The sequence below is a fragment of the Carassius gibelio genome, chromosome B2, assembly GCF_023724105.1.
Source record: "Carassius gibelio isolate Cgi1373 ecotype wild population from Czech Republic chromosome B2, carGib1.2-hapl.c, whole genome shotgun sequence".
Taxonomy (NCBI): Eukaryota; Metazoa; Chordata; class Actinopteri; order Cypriniformes; family Cyprinidae; genus Carassius; species Carassius gibelio.
In genome coordinates this window covers 13,571,167-13,593,508 of record NC_068397.1, presented here as the reverse complement: position 1 = coordinate 13,593,508, position 22,342 = coordinate 13,571,167, and the positions used below count along the sequence as shown (strand labels likewise).

Genomic DNA, 22,342 nt, shown 5'->3' with positions numbered 1-22,342 from the left:
AAGTGGAACAACTTCAAGTATGCTTAGTACACTTCAAGTATAGGCTGTGGGACAACATATGTGCTTGATTAATGAATTAAAGTGTGCTTTATTTCTATTACAAGTACATTATAATTTAAATTTTGGTATACTTCTGTGTACTTAAAGTCAGACTAATGATCAGTATAATTTAAGTATGTTACTGATTAGCAAACTTAAAGAGTGTTATTTTGGAAATACTAATTTTGTACTAAATATATTTAAGTTGTAATTTAATTGTAATAAAGCACAATTTCAAGTGTATTTAGTGTACTTTCATGTGCTAAAGTGGAACAACTTCAAGTATGCTTAGTACACTTTAGGCATGTCTATAGGGACTACTTGTGATTAATGAAATTAAAGTTTTTTTCTTTGTATTTCAAGTACATTACAAATGCATAATGAGTTTCTTTGAAATGTACAACAAAAAACAAACATAATAATTTGGTGGTAATTGTATATGATTTTTAAGCAGAAAGGCTAAACTACCTATGGGGCACTTAATTTACTCTAAGCTGAATGTTGTAAAGTCAATAAAAAATAATAACAATAATTACATGAATAAAGACATTTTATTAACAAGTATTTATTTAAATCTATTTAAAACATTTTTATTTACATTTACAGGAACTTGGTTTCAAAACTTAACAGAATAAATTTACCATGTTTTACAAAAGTGCAAAAACAGAAAGAAACCACAGAGAACCTTCTGAACAGCAACAGAGGTGTAAATAAAAACATATTTACACATCAGACCTTCTTCTGGACGAACTGTTCATTGTTGCACTTGCGTCTGATAGCTGCTCGCACATCAGATGCTGTTGACTGTGGAAACTCCAGCAGAACTGCATCTGTTAACAGAAAAGACAACATATAGCTGAACAGCATAGCACTTTATCTCATGAACAAATACTTTGGGGCCTGATTTTTCAATACAGTCTCTCTATTGACACTCAATGCCACAATGTGTGATACACATATGATCATTCACACAAGTTGTTTAAACTTTCTGTAATTGCATGAACAGCATAAAAGGTTTGATTTACATACACATACTGACATACAGAAATTTAACACCACTGGGCCAAACATTTCTAAGAACAGTAATGGTTACAGGTATGTTTCCACATAAGTCTGGTTTAGCACAGCACCATTACAAACTTTTCCCAACCCATAATTCTTTGTGCTGAAACTATATGAAAAATGACACTAATGCTCAGCACTGGTCACTTTTTCTCGCAGTTTAAGCACACTAATATCAGGTAGTCCTCCATAATGAGTATATTTCTTACTGTCTGTAAATTGTTCAGTTACCGTGGGAACAAGTTGCATGTTTATATATTTACATTTAAAAGAGCTCCATTAACAGCTATAAGGCCTCAGTTATACCAAAGTGTTTTTTGTCAGCTGAAAATGCTAGGTGCTCTGCTGAAAATGTCCAGCTGCGAGTGCTTGAGAGCGCAGCGTTTTCAGTTGAGACGCTTTGGTTGCTATGATAAGGAGTAAAAAAAACACCCGAACTCTCAGCGCGAAAAAGACACTCAACACGCTCCTGGTGTTTTATATATTACTAGACATGAAAAAGAAGTCATAGACTCAACAGCAAAGCACAGTGGTGGTAGTGCGATGATACTGGGCTGCATACGTGTTATAGGTGTTGGAGGGCAACATTTATAGCTGGTACCCTAGATGACTGATGATGGACCAAAATACTGGCCGACAACTAACGTCACCAGTCAAAGTCATACTGTGGCACCTATATTTTTTTGTTATGCGCTTTCATAATGATTTTACATACAAACATTTTTACATAGAAAAAAATATTATACTTTACCACTTAACTAATGCAAATACAGTGATGTGTTGTATTTTATTTCCCTGTATTTGCTATTGAACCAACTTCTGCTGCATACTGTATTAAATGCATACTGACTTTGCACTTATGATTCAAGAAGATTCATGGTTCTTTTATTGCTTTATAAGTAGATAAAATTACACACCTGTTATGGCCTGCACTTTGGCAACGTCCAGCTGGGTTTTAGGAGGGGCCCCTTTTCCTGATTTCCCTGTTAGCGTGGACTGGGCAAGTACATCTTTTGTAAAGACCAGGACAGCCAGCTCCTGCGCAAAGATGGTCATGCGTGTGCGGTTCAGTCGCTGGAAGGCCCTCTTTGGAACTGAAACTTCACTGCCAGCCAAGGGTTGCTGTATAGAGAAAAAGGGAGATGGAAGAGTGGTATGATCTCTCATGTGCAGGTTCCCATTAACAAGATAATTCACATGATGTAACATATGTAACCTACAACTTTAAGGATGATCCCTGTTCAAAACAAAATACAATATGTACACGTTCAAAAGCTATGAATTTAATGTAGTTCTTAAATAATACAATGATAAATGTATCTTTTATTCTTTAATTGTAACGTACCATCTCAACTTCAGTGACAAAAGAGGAGGTTGTGGATGATGGGGTCCCCCCAAACGAGGGCTTCAATGACTTTATACAGTGGACACACTCCTTCATTATTTTAATCATTTCTGGAAGTTCTAGGTGAATTTAAATGAAAAACAAATGTATTTTATTAACATTTATTATGACACAGGATAGACTGATGCAATGTAAAAGCTGACCTGAGATTATGGGACTTCAGATCAGTATATGGCAATTATGACAATTGTGGAACAAACTTTATTCTTCAATGTCAACCCCTGTAATGAAAGCTTATACCTACCACGAAGGGATGCCATGATTTCATCCATTTGGGGTGCCATTTGTTGACCAGTGCTATAATCCATTAACTGCTAAAACAAACAATGAAAGGCAGACATAATACATTTTATTTATTAAAGTCACATTTTACAACATGAACTTGTTTTTGAATGTTATAATATACATTTACATTGTGCTGCATTGCGGGTAATCCTTCATCCATATCACTACCCTAAAATATAATAACAGATTAATTAAAAGCAATACAAAGAGAGTCCATGTCTGAGAGAATGTACAGAAAGCAATCAGAAAAACTTCATAACTTACAATGTCAGGTTGGTTTGGACTCCGTATGACTGTGGCATCATCATCTGAACTGGTGTAATCATCAGGAGCGGATGATTTGGGTCTGGCAGCCTTTAAAGTCTTTGCTTGCTTTATCAGGACAACACATTCATGATGTAAAAAATTTAACAATGAATAGGAATGTAATAAAAATTAGGATTTTTAAAAACATCTTAATATGACACCAGGTGATATTTGTATTAACTGTAAACTGTAACTAAGTAACGTATAAAGAGGATACTACATTTCTTTCATAAAGCATTCTATTCTTTTTAAGTAATGTCCTGTTTATAAAGCACAGTACAACAAAATGTAAAATTTATCCAGGTCTTCAGAAAACCAGTATCCCTTACACAATAAAGTTGTTGTTGAAATTCCTCCTCAGTTGCCTCACTATTATGCTGATCTTGTGTGTTTTTGTTCTTATTTTTGGAAAGGGAAACCTTCAGGTTTTGAAGCATCTGGTTCTTGGCTGTCTCTTTGATCTTGGTTTGCTTTTCCTGAACAAAATATACAGTTAAAGAATTAGTCCACTTTAAAATTTGAATTGAATGATAATTTACTCACCAAATTAATAAATTACTGCCTGAGCACTCAGTACTCGCTATAGCTTTGTAGCTACCACCACAGAGAAGGAATGTGCCAAAGCCAACATGAAGGTAGCTGGGCATGTTATATACCTCACTTTTTGAGACAGCGTGTAGCAAGTATTAAGAAAGTTAGCTATGTATTTAAACTTAAAAACTGTTTAAACTAATATGCAAATTCATTTGCAAATTTGCAAACTTTTACTCACCATCTTAGCTTTTTTTTCCTCCACCGCATTGGTCTCCAGCATTTTCTTTTTCATGATAACACCCCTGCATTCTTCCTTGGTCCATATATCTTTACCCAAAATGAATAAATTCTTCTTTGTGACAAGATCCTTGAACGAATCTGATATAACGATAGAAATAGAGGTTAGCCGACACCAGCATGCAAACCAACATAAAAAAAAGTTAACAATGCTAAAACAATGTTAAGTATACAAGAATCTGAACATGTAAACGAAAAATAACTGATACAATATCATCTTACCTCCTAATAGTAGGACTTTAGCTGGTACTGTCCTATCGGGCTCTTTTCGTGTGGGCCATTTGATCTCAATCCAGTTATCATCGCTGTCAAGGTCTGGCTGCGACGTCACTTGACTTAAATTGGCCAAATTCCCAATAAGCGATGCACTTTCAACTTTTACTGTTTTGTCTAAAAAGTAATATATAGCGAATTGGTAAGGCATCGTGATTCGAGACCTTTTCACCTCACCTGCAGAGTCAGACCTACTATGATTGACGGGATTGCGTAACATGTAACGTCAGGCGTCAGATGCTCCGATTGGTTGCAGTGAGCTTCAAAACTATACGGCACACACTTTACCGCCAAATTCAAAGTTAGAGACTAGATACTCTGAAACAGTCTATGCTCTGAAATCATGGCATCAAACCGTAATTTGAAAAGACATTTGAATTGCGACGGGACTCAACCAGAGACGCCCAGAACAACAAAATACAGAAGACTTCATCAAAAAAAGGTAAACATAAATAATAAAAAACATTTATGAAAACATTTTTCACAAGAAAACTGTAAATTACGGTGTACTGCAATAGCCTACAGCAATTATTAAAATAATTTAGGACGTGTTGTTTTATCTTATAGGTGCTTCATTATTTGTTCTTTATATTTTATATGTGAACCTGCTTTGTAATAATGAACCATTATGAAAAGCACTATATTAATAAATATTTTAAGTACAGCAGTATTTTGTAAAGGTAAATATTATAAATTAATAAACTGCTGTAAAATCTCAAATTAAATAAATTTGCTATATAAATATAACAATGTATATTTTGTACATAATACATGCCTTTTTTTCCTCTGAGAAGTGTTTCATATTTGATTTTTATCCCATCTAAAAACACAGTAGTACAGTGTATATATGGGTTATTACAGTGTAACACCCCATCTGTAAGACTGGACCAATGTGATGGTAAAATCTTTATTAATATAATTTACTTTATTATTTTTAGTACTTTCAGTATTCATATGACCCAAGACTGTCACATAATGTAACTTTTCAAAGACAAAAGCTTCATGGTGTTTTGAAAATTTGTTAAACATGAGACATTACAGGCACTATTGGTGTATAAATTTTACTGTTTTACAGTTATGTTGTTTGTACTATATTTGCAGAAACCACTGAAATTAATATACAAGAGATTTCTTTGTACATCTCCAGTTCCCAACTCTTTGGACAGAGGAACAGTTTGTGAAAAGGTATGACTTTAAGAGAAAAATGTTTATGTTTAACAGCATTTTTATTACTAATTAATTAGACATTTAAACTGTATAAGTCAGTCCTTCAAAAATACTGCTTTTATTTTGTTAGATGCTAAATACTGCTGTTTTATCACTGAAACTGCACTTTTTCTTATCCATTTGTCTCAGATACAACTTACACATGTTGATGCAGATAATTGTAAAGTGCAAAGAAGCCTGCAAGACAGTAAAAATCAGAAAGGAGACACAGAAGAAAGGAGGCAAGATGTGATGTCTGAAACGATGATAAGGTTTAAGAAGACATAACGTGAAAGCAAAGATGATAATGTAAGTGCACAGGAGGACAGAGAGGAAGATGATGAAGATGCACAGGAAGACAGAGAGGAAGATGATGGAAGTGAACAGGAAGACAGAGAGGTACATGATGAAGATGCACAGGAAGACAGAGAGGAAGATGATGGAAGTGAACAGGAAGACAGAGAGGTACATGATGAAGATGCACAGGAAGACAGAGAGGAAGATGATGAAGATGCACAGGAAGACAGAGAGGAAGATGATGAAGATGCACAGGAAGACAGAGAGGAAGATGATGGAAATGAACAGGAGGACAGAGAGGAAGATGATGGAAGTGAACAGGAAGACAGAGAGGAAGATGGTGGAAGAAAACAACAAAGAGTCTGTGAAATAAAAAGCCAAGATCGAGATGAGTTTCTTAAGGTAATTTCAGCATTTATTAATACTTTTTTAAATAAAAGTATCTATTAACATAAGGTAATGCACAAAGAACTAACATGAACGAAGAATGTTCAGTTTTATTGATATTAGAAAAGTATTATAAATGACAAATGCTTTACAAATATATATTTTTGTATTTCTTAGTTATTACCATGTTAGCTACAGCATTTACTAATCTTGATGAATCCTTAAATTCAAAGTGTAACTATGTTGACTGTATGTTGTCTGTTTTGACAGAACAACACTATAAGTGCTGCTGCATTTCTTCAAATATTGCTTTAGGTGTAAATGTGATTAATTTTGTGTTTTACAGAAACAGCTAGATGATGATCTTGTATACCCTGGTGCTCCTCTCACGAAGGGACAGAGTCTGCTTTTACTCATGTCATATGTACTGAGGCACAATTTAACAGGTGTTGCACTTCAGGATCTTCTTGCATTGTTTAATGCACATTTCCCTGGCTTGGTGCCAGCAACCACATACCTTTTTCATAAAGCCTATGGACAGTTTGGCCAGTATAAGCCCCATTTCTATTGTATCAACTGTGAAACCTACATTGGACCCAGTGAGACAGCACCACAAAACTGTTCTTCTTGTAATACTGAATTTGACATTGAGAACAGCCTAAAACTTGGGTCGTACTTTCTTGTACTTAGCCTATCAGCCCAAATAGTGGACATTTTGGAAAAACCTGATATACATTTGAATACAAAGGAATCAACTCCTGCCATTCTTTCTGATATTCAGTGTGGGGCAGAATATCAAAAATTCAAGCAAACTGGACAAATGGGGGATGATGACATTTCAATTTTGTGGAACTGTGATGGAATTCCAGTTTTCAAAAGTAATAATGTTCAGATATGGCCAATCCAGTGTCAAATTGTAGAACTGTCACCAAGAGTCCGGCAAGGTAATATATGCATTCCATGCTTATGGCTAACAGCTTGGTAACAGCAAGCCAAATATGGCTACATTTTTAACTGCTTTTGTTGCACAGCTTAAAGAACTGGAACAGGTTGGTATTAAATGGAGGGACTCTGAAAACACAGAGCACACAAGCAAAATTAATTCGCTACTCTGCTCCTCAGATTCAATTGCCCGCCCCCTCCTGAGAAATACGAAACAATTTAATGGAAAATATGGATGTGACTTCTGCCTTCACTCTGGTGGTGGCCCATATGTATGGGAAACACCAGAACCACCATTAAGGACAGAGACTGACCATTTCAGGCACGCAATGCTGGCAACACCTGAGAGACCAATAATGGGTGTGAAAGGCCCATCCCCTCTGATGGAACTTGAGAGCTTTAAAATGATCACTGGATTTGTTCCGGACTACCAGCACTGTGTTTGCCTTGGTGTAACGAAACAGTTAACATCTCTGTGGTTGGATAGTAAGCACCATAAGGAAGAATGGAACTTGGGCTCCAAGGTCAGTGACATAGACCAGGGACTAATGTTAATTAGCCCACCTGTGGAGGTCACAAGGGCACCCAGATCAGTTAAGGACCGAAAATTCTGGAAGGCGTCTGAATGGAGGTCATTTTTGCTCTTTTATGCTTTGACTGTTTTGAGTGGAATTTTAAAAAAGAAGTACTGGAGTCATCTTTTTTTGTTAGTTTTTGCAATTCACACTCTTCTGCAGGATGCAGTGAAAATGACCCACGTGGATATGGCAGAGCAAGCTCTTCGAAAGTTCGTACATAATTTTGAGAAACTGTATGGTGCTGGTAATGTCTCTTTCAATATACATTTGTTAATGCACTTGGCATCAAGCGTACGCAACTGGGGACCATTGTGGGCAACATCCACATTTCCATTTGAATCATTCAATGGGACTTTGCTAAAATTTTTTAATGGAACAACACATGTGTCTGCTCAAATAGTGAAAAGATTCCTTAGGTGGAGGGGTCTTTCAACAAAAGCAGAGACTATAATGGAAAATGCAAATGACAACATAAAAAAAATATTTGGCAAACTCCAGGGTAGGTCTGGCGTAACAAAAACGTCAAAAGAGTTTCCAGATAATGTCAGAGGTTTTGGCTGCCCAAAGAAAGGCAGCACATCTGTGCTGCAGAGGAGGGCTATTGAACATTTCACAGGAGACACTGTTCATTTAGGTTTATTTTATGACCGTTTCATTTGCAACAGTGTTGTTTATCATTCATATAATAACAGAACTCTTAAAAAGAGAAATAATTCTGTTGTACAGTTAAATGATGGGACATTCTGTGAGATTTTGACCTTGGTGGCCTACACATCTGAGGATGGGGCCTCTTCTGTATTTGATACAAACAGTTTCTGTCTTTTAGTTAAAGAGCTAGCCAAGAGTGGAAGAAAGGTTTATAGAGATGCTCAGTTAAATATATCCTGTACATTTCTAACTGAAGTGTGTCACACCAATAATGTATTTGCTGTACATCCTCAGTCATTAGAGCGCAAATGTGTAATGGTGAAGTCTAAGGACAAAATGTATGTTAGTCCACTTCCAAACAATGTTAAAAGAGACTAAAACTGTTTCCTGCAAACAGAAATGTTTGTAATTGTACCAGTGAAAAACATGCAACTGTTAATGTTAATCCCATTTTTTTTTTTCATAATTCACTGTGTAACTCAATTACATAACAGGTTTTTCTTATATTTCATATCAGTCCTGAATATTATTGTGTTTAATGTTAAATATTTGACATAAATAATGTTACATAGTGTGTTTAATGTCAAATTTTTTGTTAATGTTTTTAGGATTATTATGACCCTGTCATTTATGATTGTATCATGATACTTCTAATATTAGCTCAATAAACATAACTGCATATAAAAAAACTGTTAAAAGAACAGACATTTGTGCAATGCATATATTGTATTGAAAATATATTTATAACAGGCTTTCAAAAATTTCATCACTTTTGCCAAGTTACAAAGTTCCTAGCTTAAATAAGTAAACGTTAAAGTCACACTCAAAATTAACTTAAAATATGCTAAATCTTCAATATATTAAATAAACTATTTTTAAAATATGCTTTCAGTGCATTGTGACAAGCATAATTTCAAGCATGCAGTTAAAATTTGTCTAAAATATACTTAAAAATAAAGTTAAAATAAATAAACTTCTAAAATTCTACTTTAATTTCACTTTTAGTACATTTCTCTAAAATATAGTATAATAAAGTATAATAAATTACAATTTTTTTAAAGTATATTAAAAGTCTTACTGAAAATTAGTACCAGAAGTATGTTGCTAATATACGTTTAATACATTTAAAGACTGTGTTATTTTTGGTTAGTATATTTGCAGTGTATTGTTTAAAATTAAAATATATTTGAAATACAAAAAAGTATGCTTTTTTTTTACCAGGGCATGCCTATGCATGTACCCTTGTTTTTTTTTTGGAGTGAATTTTGAATGCAACTTCCAAAAAAAATAATAATAATAATGCATTTGACTACTAAAGACACTGGGTCTCATTCACTAAATATGCGTAGGCACAGATTTTCACAAATAAATCATGATTCATCAAAAACTATCGTACTAAAATTTATTCTAAATGTACGAAAAGCTTCAAGAACAACTTATACCACACGTACGCAATAATCATGTACAAACGGGGGCCTTATAAGCATGTGTTAAGAACCCTATATAATTAGATGTTATTGATAAATTGTAATTACAGTTCCAATTATATATATATATATTAGGGCCGGGACTTTAACGCGTTAATTGAGATTAATTAATTACACAACAAATAACGCGTTAACTAAGATTAATTAATTACAGAAAAAAAAATGCCCGCATTTTTAATAACTTATTTTTGCACCGCAGAACGTTTCTCACTGGATGAGTTTCGGCGGACCGATTATACTGGAGCACCAACTAGCGTTCGCATATCACCGGCAGCACATCAAGCCTCAAGTATCACCTCAACGCAAAACATATAGCAGCTAGCGTGGACTTTACATTTTATGTTGAACTATGTATTATTTTGTTGGTGCAACAGTTTATGTTGAACTCTTTATTGTTTTGGCCAAGGTTGGCTTTTAGTTAAAAAAAAAAACACCTATAAGCTTCCTGAATTTCTGAAATGTACTATTTCTAAATTGTTTCTAAATATGCTATTGCTACACTTAATGGCAAAAATTGCACTGGTCTGCTAGACTTGGTTGAACGAAAATAAACAATATTGTGTTGCTTAAGCTTATGTATTCAGTCATTATTCAATGGTATACTATAAATCCATGTGAAAAAAAATTACTTCTCACTGTTCTCAGGTCAAATATTTATATGCGATTAAAATGCGTTTAATTTCGATTAATTAATTACAAAGCCTCTAATTAATTAGATTAATTTTTTTAATCGAGTCCCGGCCCTAATATATATATATATATGGACTCGGACTCGGACTTGGACTCGGACTCGAGTCCAATTTTGAATGAACTCGGACTTGTCACGCACTCGGGTGAATTTGTACTCGGACTTGACACGGACTTGAACATTTTGGACTCGGAAAATATTCCGAGTACAGTCGAGTCCACGTCATGTGTAACAATAAAACCAGCATAAAATTGAAATGATAAATTAATGAATGTCTCTCCTTCTGTCATTTTACTGCACCACACCGGCAGGCAGAAGTCTCATGCTTGCAAACGAAACACACGCACCACTCACTGGATATCAATGTGGATTAGTGATGGGAAGTTCGATTCTTTTCCGCGAACCGGTTCTTTCGGACGGTTTGATTCAATAAACCGGTTGAAAAAAAAAACAGTTCACCGGATACATAATCCATTGCGATGTATTTGTTATTAAATGAACTTACGTTTCGTCAGATTGCCCTTCATTCAAGCCATCGGTTTACCCGCACTCATTACATTAGCACAAAATCAGTTCAGAATCAATCACCAAAAGAATCAGTTCGGTTCAGACGCGCTGTGAATCAGTCGGCTTCATGCTGAATCACGAATGCGCAGTATCATCAGCTCCTCGCGTCCGAAAGAAACGGTTTTCGGTTCAGTTTACTGATGATCTGAAAACTGATACAACCGGTTCTTGACTCGAGAACGAGAATCACTCAAAACCCGGGTAGGAAAATCTGACAGGGTAGGATAAAATGTCAGGACACCGGCACATGCTGCAGTTCAGTATCAGCATCAGCTGCTCTACTCGTGTTCATGTTCTGTTTACTACAAACTCAGTTTGTGAATCTGTCATCATTAACTATAAATACAGTACAGATATTTCATAAATCATCCCTTATTCATATTAAACATGGAGTCTTTAGAGTCTTTATTATTGTCCAACTTCCCTGAAAACCCCTTTGGCCCATACATAATCTACAATATACAGATAAGAAAAATGTAGCCCCTATCTTAAAAAAGATATATATAAATATATATATATATATATTTATATATCACACTTTCCGATGTTTAACAAAATACTTGAAAAATTACACGCATGCGCAGTATCATCAGTTCATCGGTTCTCAAATCGGACGCCTCCGAAAGAAACGGTTTTCGGTTCAGTGTACTGGTGATCCGAAAACAGATGCAACCGACTACCAAAGACAGCAGCAGCAACCAACAGATGCTGCACAGCTCAGCATTGCAGGATTTGCAAGACCAGAACTGACCAAACAAGCAATGCAACTTTATGATGCAAGTTCTCCAAGACAACAAGAAATTCATAATGTCATCATTAAGGATCTCCTCATTGGCTGCACTTTACCTCTGTCAAATGTGGGGGAGAGGCATTAAAAAATTTAAATGTCATCTTTAACTGAAGGACAATATAGTGTGATAGAATACAATAATAAATTGTAATACAATAAAACCTTTGAAACCTTTTTTGATAGGAAACTAGTTCTGTTGACATAAAATAAAAATGTTCAATGGCAATGACTAGATGTAACAGTGGTATTTTTTTTATTACATTTTTATATTGCCATTGTTTTAATGAGTTGAAAGGTTACAATATTAATAGAATGTAAATATGTACAATACCAATTTATAATCTTTTTTAATTTAATTACTTTCTGGACTCGGCCTTTAAGAACTCGGACTTGAGTCCAACTCGACCCCTTTTGGACTCGGACTTGGACTCGATGTTTGTGGACTTGGTCTTGACTCGTACTCGACAAAGGTGGACTCGGACCCAACTCTACCAACCACTCTCACCACCTTATCTCCAAGCCTGTGTTATAACCCATGCTTCCTTTTTACCTGTGCCCGTTATGCCAGTGGATACACTTTTAAATAACAAATAATTTTTCCTGGCTTCCACCTCCGACAGCAAAACCTCACGTTCATTATCGTTAAAGTTATTTTTCTTTGTCTTTTGTTTTGGTGCCATAATTGTCTTTCTCTGTACAAGTGCCTTCACTAACAGAAGAACGAGTTTAAGAACAAGCTCATGATGTGCGTACGCACGTGTTGTGAATTAGGCGGAAAGTTCACGTGAGAAGTTCAAATGTGCGTATAAATAAGAAAATTGTACGCAAAAATTAGTGAATGAGACCCATTGTATCTAAAAATGACTCTGGACCCACTTTATATTAAGTGGCCTTAACTACTATGCACTTACATTTTAATTAATAATTTAGTACAATGTACTTATTGTGTACATACATGTTTTTACATTGTACTTATATTTAAAAAAAAAAAAACGACATGTAATTACATCTGTATTTAATTTCTATAATTACATTTATAATTACACTTTTGACCCATAATTTACACCTTAACCCACCCTTAAACTTACCCATACCTCCAGCCCTCTCCCTAACCTTACCCCATCCCACCTATATAGCAACACAATATGAACACAATAAGTACATTGTATTGTACCATAACACTTTATATATATATATATATATATATATATATATATATATATATATATATATATATATATATATATATATATATATATATATATATATATATATATTGTTAAAACAAAACTCAAAATATGCAACTTCAGAAAGTGTTGGCAATAATGAAGCAGAAATTAGTCATATCTCAACTTTGGCACAAAGTAAGCCAAAAAAAAAAGAAAAGAAAAGAAAAAGAAAAAAAAAAAAGAAAAGAAAAGAAAAGAAAAGAAAAAAAGAAATGGTTATATCTGTCCAGCTTAGTAAATAAAACAAAATAATTTTGCATCAAGATTTAAACTCACACCCTCTGGACTCAAAATGAATCAGTAAGTTATTAAAATAATTTTCTTTAGTCATATCTCACATAGGTCATAAGACTGCACAAGGGCCCACTCAAAAAAAAAAAAAAAGAAATAAAAATGCATACTGTATGAAGCCCATGTTTTTAAGTGGTGATTTTAGCAGACTTGTCAAAGTTTATTATGCTCAGCACACTAAGGTTTATTGGACGTGGATTTCCTATTATCCCTGCCTTTCCTGTGCGAGTGGAGCTATAAAGGAGTCCACACACGAGTGAGTGGGATAAGGCAGTGAGTGAGCGCAGTGGAGGTGAGGGCGAATAGGTATGCGTGGCAGCTCTCAGTCAGATGGAGAAGCTGCACTTCCACACGGTGGGATGAGCCTCAGGCGTTTCTCTCTCTCCGCTGTTCCCCTGAGACTTCCTCCTCCAACCTTACACTCGCTCAGTCTGCCTAATCCAGCCCTGACAGGATGAGGCCAGCACACACTCACATACACCTATGCCCAGACAAATACTCACAGACACTTGACCGTCCCTCATTAACACAGTTAAAACATCTAAATTTTTCACAAACACTCTTAACAGAATTCATGTTTCTCATGACATTTTGATCTGAAGATTTATGCTTAAGAGGCTTGCAATTAGTTTTGTAGACAAATTAAAAATGTCCCTACATATTCAATTATTTACATAAGAGCATATTACATAAGTTTATTTTAAGGTCCAAATCTCACTATTAACAAACCATTAACTACGACTTTTGCCTCAATAAAGCATCAATTTGCTGCTTATTAATAGTTAAAAGGTTATTGATAAATTGGGGTGTAGAATGTGGTCATGCAGAATATGTGCTTTACTACTAATAATCAGACAATGTTATTAATAGGCATGCTAATAAGCGACTAAATAGTGAGAATTGGTACCTATAGTAAAGAGTTACCCAAGTTTATTATTAAACATCAATGCTGATTTTGTATTTTCCCCCGTGGCACTTTTAATGCCACAATGGCAAATTATATAATTTGGTTTCACAATTTTTTTTTATTATTTTTTTAAACTAAGAACTACTAATTACCAAAATAATATAATAATTATTTCAATGATTTGTGACCAGTGTTTAGAAAGAAATTAGAATGAAATGTTAATCTGAGCAAATTTGGCTAATGTAAATCAGGGTTATTATTGTTAACTAAAATTAAATAAAACTATATTTTAAAAAAATAACTTAATTCAGATTAAATAAACATTAACTAAAATATAATACAGCATTTCTCATTCTCAGTGAGTTTAAGCTACTAAAATAACCAAATTTAAATAAATTAAAATTGAAAACTACATAGACGTGTTAAAAACTGATTTAATAAGAAAAAGACGCAACAAAATTACTAAAATTTTAAAACAAAATTGAAAAAACTAAACAAAACCTAATTCAAACTATGAATGAAAACTAATTGTACATTAACAATACTAAAATAAAACTGATATGAATGATTAAATGTATGATTAATTTTGCATTGTATTATGTTAACTGTCAGTCCTGAAAATACAATATATATATATATATATATATATATATATATATATATATATTGCTTCAAATCTTACACTTGGTATATGAAATATAATAGGGAAACCACAATGTTAGGTTATATCTTTCAAATTAGACAGAGAGAAATTTAACAGTGTTACGATACATTTAACAGTGTTAGCTTTCCCACTTCTTTAGCCTTGTTGCTTTGCACGTCTCATCACTCTTTTGTGTATGCCAATAATACGATACACGTGAAAGTCTAATACCAAATGCTGTTTGTGTCTTCTTTTACCTTCTGTTGTTTTTCACAGGTAAAGCTGCCAGTGTCACGCCACGTTGACTTTTGTCTCCATTCTCAAGGTCAGAAACTACAAGGAAAGCTGTCCAAGCAGGATCAGGACAGGACAAAGGAACTGAAGCACTGACCTCTTGTATTAATGAATAAGAGATGACAAAAGCTTTTATTATTCACGGCGTGCTGTAGTGAGATTGGCCACTGACACACTTCCAAACTATGTTACTTCTAATCAATTTGGCAATTGAGACGTCATAAAAGTTCATGTTTCTGCTTTCTGAAACTCAGCCCATAAAACTTGTAGACTTAATCATCTATACATCAATCATCCTACATTACTGAAGGCAGAGCCTTTCATGTGCTCTCAAAATAGATACATTTCATACAGCTTCAAAAGATTTTAGATAATCTAATATGAATTCTTCCGTACTGTTTCTCAGTTGCTCAAAGGTCAGCAATGTGAGGACCAACAAGCAATCCAATATGAGAGATGGCTCTGGGAATTACATATGAAAAGGGTGTGTAGTTCAGCCCCTGTTTGGAGATCAGATCCTCTGCTATTCTCTTATATGATCCAGATATGAGTTTTAAAGGGTCTGAAGATTGAAGATGTTATGGCTTGCTGGAAAACATATGGCTATTGTCATCACTGATCAACCTGTCTCAGTGACATGACTCTGACCAAACAAGGTCTTGACCAGTGTGATTCGCATTTATATCTTGAGGCTTTAGAGGTGAGAGAAAATTGCAGCACTCGAATCTTTAAGCTAAATTACTCAAACAGTTGTAAGGTGGATGTTTACTCCATGTGTTCGATATTGACTGATGTCAGGCAGGTTATTGATCTGATAGATCCAAAAAAATAAAGCAACCACCTAAGGCAAAGAAACGCCGCAAATGAGATCTCTTACTTAAGTATTTTTCCCCTCTCTGAGACAACAATTAGATAAAATGTATAGCTAATTTACTCTAGACCATCATACATCACCTCTGGAGTTGCAACAATGTTATATACATCGTAGTCAATTTTCTAAACATGTTTATAAAAAATATACATAAAATACAAACAATTTTATAAATGTTGTTTGTGTTTGTGTGTGTAATTTTGTAAAGTTGATCTGCTCTCTTGATTTCTCTTTATGGAGACAATAAAAAAAAAAAAAAAAAAAAAAACTGATAAGATAAATCCAGATAAACATGTTCTGGGCTGCGTTTCCCAAAAGCATTGTAAACTTAAATTGATCTTAAAAATGATAGCATGAATCATCTTTGACTTGTAGACTGTATCCCAAAACATTGTATCTTAAGTAGTACTTGAAAGTCTTCATAGATCTATGAATGCTCTGGAGTAATTGTAAAGCCATACGAGCATCGTAAGAAGAAAGAATTATAAGGTCACCTGCAGGAAAACTGGCAGATTAAACCCTAAGTCAAACCCTAACTATAAATACATTACTGAGTACACTGTATAATTTCATTGTAACAAAGACACAAAATAAAGTGTATCTAATATTTCAATATAAACTCAATTACTTCTTATTTATTAATAAATAATCTGAGCTATGCTATCAACAGGTATGTATACGGTATGTCAACAACTGAATCCTTTGTGTCTGTTTCCATGTCACGCAAAAACTAATAGCTAACTCTATTCAGTCTGCTTAAAAAAAGTAATAAAAAATAAATAATCTGTAAGTGTCCTAACAATACCCTAAATGAAGGATAAATTTGGACCCAATTTATGTTAAGTGGCCTTAACTACTATGTACTTACATTTTAATTAATAATTTAGTACAATGTACTTATTGTGTACATACATGTTTTTACATAGTACTTATATTTTAAAAAACTACATGCAATTACATCTGTATTTAATTTCGGTAATTACATTTATAATTACACTGTTGACCCATACTTTACACCTTAACCCACTCTTAAACTTACCCATACCTCCAACCCTCACACTAACCTTACCCCCATCCCACCTCAATAGCAGCAAAAGTGTTTTACAATACAATATGAACACAATAAGTACATTGTACTTATTTTTTTTATGTAAGTACATAGTAGTAAAGGCCACCTAATATAAAGTGGGACCATACATTTTATGAAATTAAACTGCAGACTGTGTTAAACGAATATATAACTGGAACTGGTTCAACTAGAACTAAATCAACTAGAACTAAGTATAAGATATTAATACTGATCAGAAATCTATGAAAGCATGAATTAAATCAACATCCTCAAATGACACAGTTATGCTTTAACAACTAAATTTTTGAGAGTTCCTCTTTTTTAAAGTAAATTAAGCATTTTTGGGAAGAACTTGAACTGAAATCTGAAATATATACAGTCTTGTTCAAAATAATAGCAGTACAATGTGACTAACCAGAATAATCAAGGTTTTTAGTATATTTTTTATTGCTACGTGGCAAACAAGTTACCAGTAGGTTCAGTAGATTGTCAGAAAACAAACAAGACCCAGCATTCATGATATGCACGCTCTTAAGGCTGTGCAATTGGGCAATTAGTTGAAAGGGGTGTGTTCAAAAAAATAGCAGTGTCTACCTTTGACTGTACAAACTCAAAACTATTTTGTACAAACCTTTTTTTTTCTGGGATTTAGCAATCCTGTGAATCACTAAACTAATATTTAGTTGTATGACCACAGTTTTTTAAAACTGCTTGACATCTGTGTGGCATGGAGTCAACCAACTTGTGGCACCTCTCAGCTGTTATTCCACTCCATGATTCTTTAACAACATTCCACAATTCATTCACATTTCTTGGTTTTGCTTCAGAAACAGCATTTTTGATATCACCCCACAAGTTCTCAATTGGATTAAGGTCTGGAGATTGGGCTGGCCACTCCATAACATTAATTTTGTTGGTTTGGAACCAAGACTTTGCCCGTTTACTAGTGTGTTTTGGGTCATTGTCTTGTTGAAACAACCATTTCAAGGGCATGTCCTCTTCAGCATAGGGCAACATGACCTCTTCAAGTATTTTAACATATGCAAACTGATCCATGATCCCTGGTATGCGATAAATAGGCCCAACACCATAGTAGGAGAAACATGCCCATATCATGATGCTTGCACCTCCATGCTTCACTGTCTTCACTGTGTACTGTGGCTTGAATTCAGAGTTTGGGGGTCGTCTCACAAACTGCCTGTGGCCCTTGGACCCAAAAAGAACAATTTTACTCTCATCAGTCCACAAAATGTTCCTCCATTTCTCTTTAGGCCAGTTGATGTGTTCTTTGGCAAATTGTAACCTCTTCTGCACATGCCTTTTTTTTAACAGAGGGACTTTGCGGGGGATTCTTGAAAATAGATTAGCTTCACACAGACGTCTTCTAACTGTCACAGTACTTACAGGTAACTCCAGACTGTCTTTGATCATCCTGGAGGTGATCATTGGCTGAGCCTTTGCCATTCTGGTTATTCTTCTATCCATTTTGATGGTTGTCTTCCGTTTTCTTCCACGTCTCTCTGGTTTTGCTCTCCATTTTAAGGCATTGGAGATCATTTTAGCTGAACAGCCTATCATTTTTTGCACCTCTTTATAGGTTTTCCCCTTTCTAATCAACTTTTTAATCAAAGTACGCTGTTCTTCTGAACAATGTCTTGAACGACCCATTTTCCTCAGCTTTCAAATGCATGTTCAACAAGTGTTGGCTTCATCCTTAAATAAGGGCCACCTGATTCACACCTGTTTCTTCACAAAATTGATGACCTCAGTGATTGAATGCCACACTGCTATTTTTTTGAACACACCCCTTTCAACTAATTCAACTAATTGCCCAATTGCACAGCCTTAAGAGCGTGCATATCATGAATGCTGGGTCTCATTTGTTTTCTGAGAATCTACTGAACCTACTGGTAACTTGTTTGCCACGTAGCAATAAAAAAAATATACAAAAAACCTTGATTATTCTGGTTAGTCACATTGTACTGCTATTATTTTGAACAAGACTGTATATACATAATATAATGTGTGTGTGTGTGTGTGTGTGTGTGTGTGTGTGTGTGTGTGTGTGTATATATATATATATATATATATATATATATATGTATATGTTTGCTGCTAAAAAGCTCATTTTTAGTTTCATCTGACCACAGAAACCAGTCCCGTTTGAAGTCCGATGTATCATATCTGAATATGCTGGAATTTGTTTTTGGATGAGCTAGAATAATTTTTCTTAAAACTCTCCCAAACATCATGTGGTGATGTAGGTACTGTTTGAACATTTTTTTTTAGGGTTTTCTGATAATTTAGCAAATATTTCATTGATTATATTCTAGATTCAAAATTGATTGCATATTGAAACACATTGTTTGTTTAATTAATCACAATCCACTATTTCACACAAAGTCACCTTTTTACTTTGTTGGTTGCAATGATAATATCATGGTTGCTTTTTCAAGGTGAAACTGATTAAAGTACAAACAAAAAAAATTACTCCTTTTGTTTGCCACGAATCAGTAGTTAGTGTAAACAAACATCAAACAGCTATTTGATGTAAGAACTGAATAAAGAATAAAGTACTGTAGACAAGGCCGTGATCTCCCCTTAGGTCACAAGAGTACTTAAAGGTCATTCTTTCTTGTATTTTCAACACAAATGCCAGCATTCTGTCAGTCAAATCCTGTTCTGAGCACTATGGTTTTAGCATGCCCCCTTATTCATTACGATAACCCTCTTTGTGTGTGTGTGTGTGTGTGTGTGTGTGTGTGTGTGTGTGTGTGTGTAGCGTCTCTTTTATCTGTTCCTCAGTCACTCAGAAGTCTCAGACTTGAAAGAGAATGTGACAGTGTTCCAATTTCACATTTGATCTCTGAACTCAAGTACAAGCTTATCTTATCTTCATACCAAACACTTGAATCCATTACCTCACCATGCCATGTAAGCTAATAATGATCAGAGACTTGATCTTAAGGAGGCATGGTTGATAGAAAAGTAATATATTCATCTTCTTTCATGAATTTAGCTTGAAAAGTGTCCATGTGATGTTCTAATGCAAACTAGTCATACTTGTTTTACTATAAAATAAGAGAATACTGCATGTCATAGTGTTACCTTTAGATAACTTAATGTAACTTTGACTGATATATTGCATTTTATTGTGGTCATTTCTCAGTTCTCATTGCAGTGCCTCAGTGGGTCACATTTATATCAGATAAAGAAAATATGATGAAGCGAACAATGAAGATTCAGTCATCTAACCACAAAATTATGCTCAAGGAGCTGTTAGGCCATTAGCATTCAAAAGAACAATTTGCAGTTGTATGATTTTAATAGCTGTGCTCATGCCCCATGTTAACAAAATACAAATCGCTTCAATCACATCAAATTGTGTTAGTCCCTCCCCTTTTGGAAGAGGTGACAGTGTGTTTTCAACCGATGTCTGTTTCATTCTATCTTTCCAAATGATTCATTGAGTCAGTTACTCAGTACAGTAGATCCATTCAAAATACTGATTAATTCCGGAACAAAACAAGTCGACTATCTTTCTGAGTCACTGAATCATTTAATCAATCAATACATTCACAAATGCTGATTCACTCTGGAACCAGTTTACTCATCTGATCTGTTCAAAACACACATTATTCAATAACAAAACGTCACTGTAACATTACTGTTATTATATCAACGTAACACACACCGTAACTTAATATTGTGTCTAAAATGAAAGTTATTCTGTATAAAACAGTTTAGCGGTTGTACACTTACAATTTAGCATTTTTTGATCATAGTCACATGATTTCAGAAATTCAGCTATCTATGTACAGCATGATTGATTGCTTGGATTAAACATAAGTGTGAACTGACAATAATGCAGTTAAAATACAATGTGACTAATTCTTTATACATTACATTTCAGCTATTAATTGATAATGTATTGCTGTCAGATTTAATGAGCTTGTCATGACGTACCACATGAGCATATATTGCACGTTTGCCTCTGGTTTACACTAGACCTCCTCATATAAGTATTCATGTTCAGAAAAAGCTCTGACATCAGTCCTTGGGAAGACTATTACATAACCTCTTATACATATGATATAGCCATTTACAAGTTCAATTATTTATTGATCACAAGTCCTCTTCCATCAGAAAAGTAATTTTGATGCAGTGACGTCAAGCCAAGGAATCAGGGGAGGGCTTGATTAGGACTGTGCTCAACAGCGCAATGTCAAAAGTTTACCTGTTCAGCTACTGAAGTGATTCATTTACATCAGCTAAAAGAGGGTATAGCCTGTAGTCAGACTCAATTCATCAACAGCCCATGAAAGAGCAACAGGAAAATGGTTGGCCCTTTTGAAAAATGAGCCTGTCCTAAGTGTGATCCTCAGTCACCATGTAATAATAGATTCGCAATACAAGCATCATACATCCAGGGTTTCCAAATTGTTGCTATTAACCTTGTAAATGGACCCACAATCCTTTTGCACAGCACAATTATAACCTGCCTAGTGGTTATCCACGTGATGAGGACAAATATAATTAACACAATGTTGAATTCTAATATAATCAATACACAAACATATTGCAAAATATATCTAAAAATTACCTTTAAGGTAAAACATAATCATAAATTATATTAAATGTACAAACACTTGCACACAGTGCATGGAAGCTTCCAATGTAGCAAGAAAATTAAGAAATATATGTAATTACATTATCATCAAGGTGTAAGCCAGCAGGCAAGAAATGTTACAGAAGAAAGTGTATTTCTGCACACTTTCTGCTGCAGCTGTGTTTAAATACATACATTCCTGCCCCAGGGGAGTTGTTGCTTGTTTAGACGCTCTTCCAGACAAGAGGAGGTGGAAGACTGAGTGCCGAGGTGTCTCCAACACACTCGTTTCCACAAATGCTCTTTCTGCCCGCTGTCAGGAAGAGACTGTCAGTAGAAATGCACACTCCCTCAGGAACTAGTTACAGAACAAACAATATGAGCCCCGCTACCTTAAAATGGCATAAACAGCCATCTTCTTGAGCCACCCATGTACAATTGCAAGGCATCCTATAAGCACATTCATTGAGTCAATAAGGGAGTTAAAAACATGTTTTTCATACATTTTAGTTGGAACCAACAATCTTCAAAGAGTACTCCATATAGCCATGGAGAGATTTCTGATATTGTACATAAGATTTGTTGGTAACACTTTACAGTAAGTCCTATTAATTAACATAATTAATACATTAACTGAT

At 34.6% G+C, this 22,342-nt stretch overlaps 1 protein-coding gene across 1 annotated transcript; it reads right to left on the bottom strand.

Annotated features, from left to right (window-relative positions):
* Window positions 1–571: 571 nt before the first annotated feature.
* Window positions 572–3,728, bottom strand: LOC127951431 (uncharacterized). The gene is made up of 8 exons (XM_052549312.1): window positions 3,696–3,728; window positions 3,517–3,573; window positions 3,056–3,163; window positions 2,919–2,960; window positions 2,751–2,820; window positions 2,447–2,565; window positions 2,019–2,223; window positions 572–869 (listed from the first exon to the last, which is right to left on the bottom strand). The coding sequence occupies exons 1-8, from the start codon at window positions 3,726–3,728 to the stop codon at window positions 769–771; spliced, it is 735 nt and encodes a 244-aa protein (XP_052405272.1). The 3' UTR covers window positions 572–768.
* Between the last annotated feature and the right edge of the window lie 18,614 nt (window positions 3,729–22,342).

Coding starts and splice junctions, on each gene's coding strand:
- LOC127951431 (XM_052549312.1), bottom strand. CDS start 3,728: ATGTTGGCTTTGGCACATTCCTTCTCTGTGGTG. Junction 3,164..3,516: donor AGATGCTTCAAAACCTGAAG/GTTTCCCTTTCC, acceptor GTCCTGATAAAG/CAAGCAAAGACTTTAAAGGC. Junction 870..2,018: donor CAAAGTGCAGGCCATAACAG/GTGTGTAATTTT, acceptor TTCTGTTAACAG/ATGCAGTTCTGCTGGAGTTT.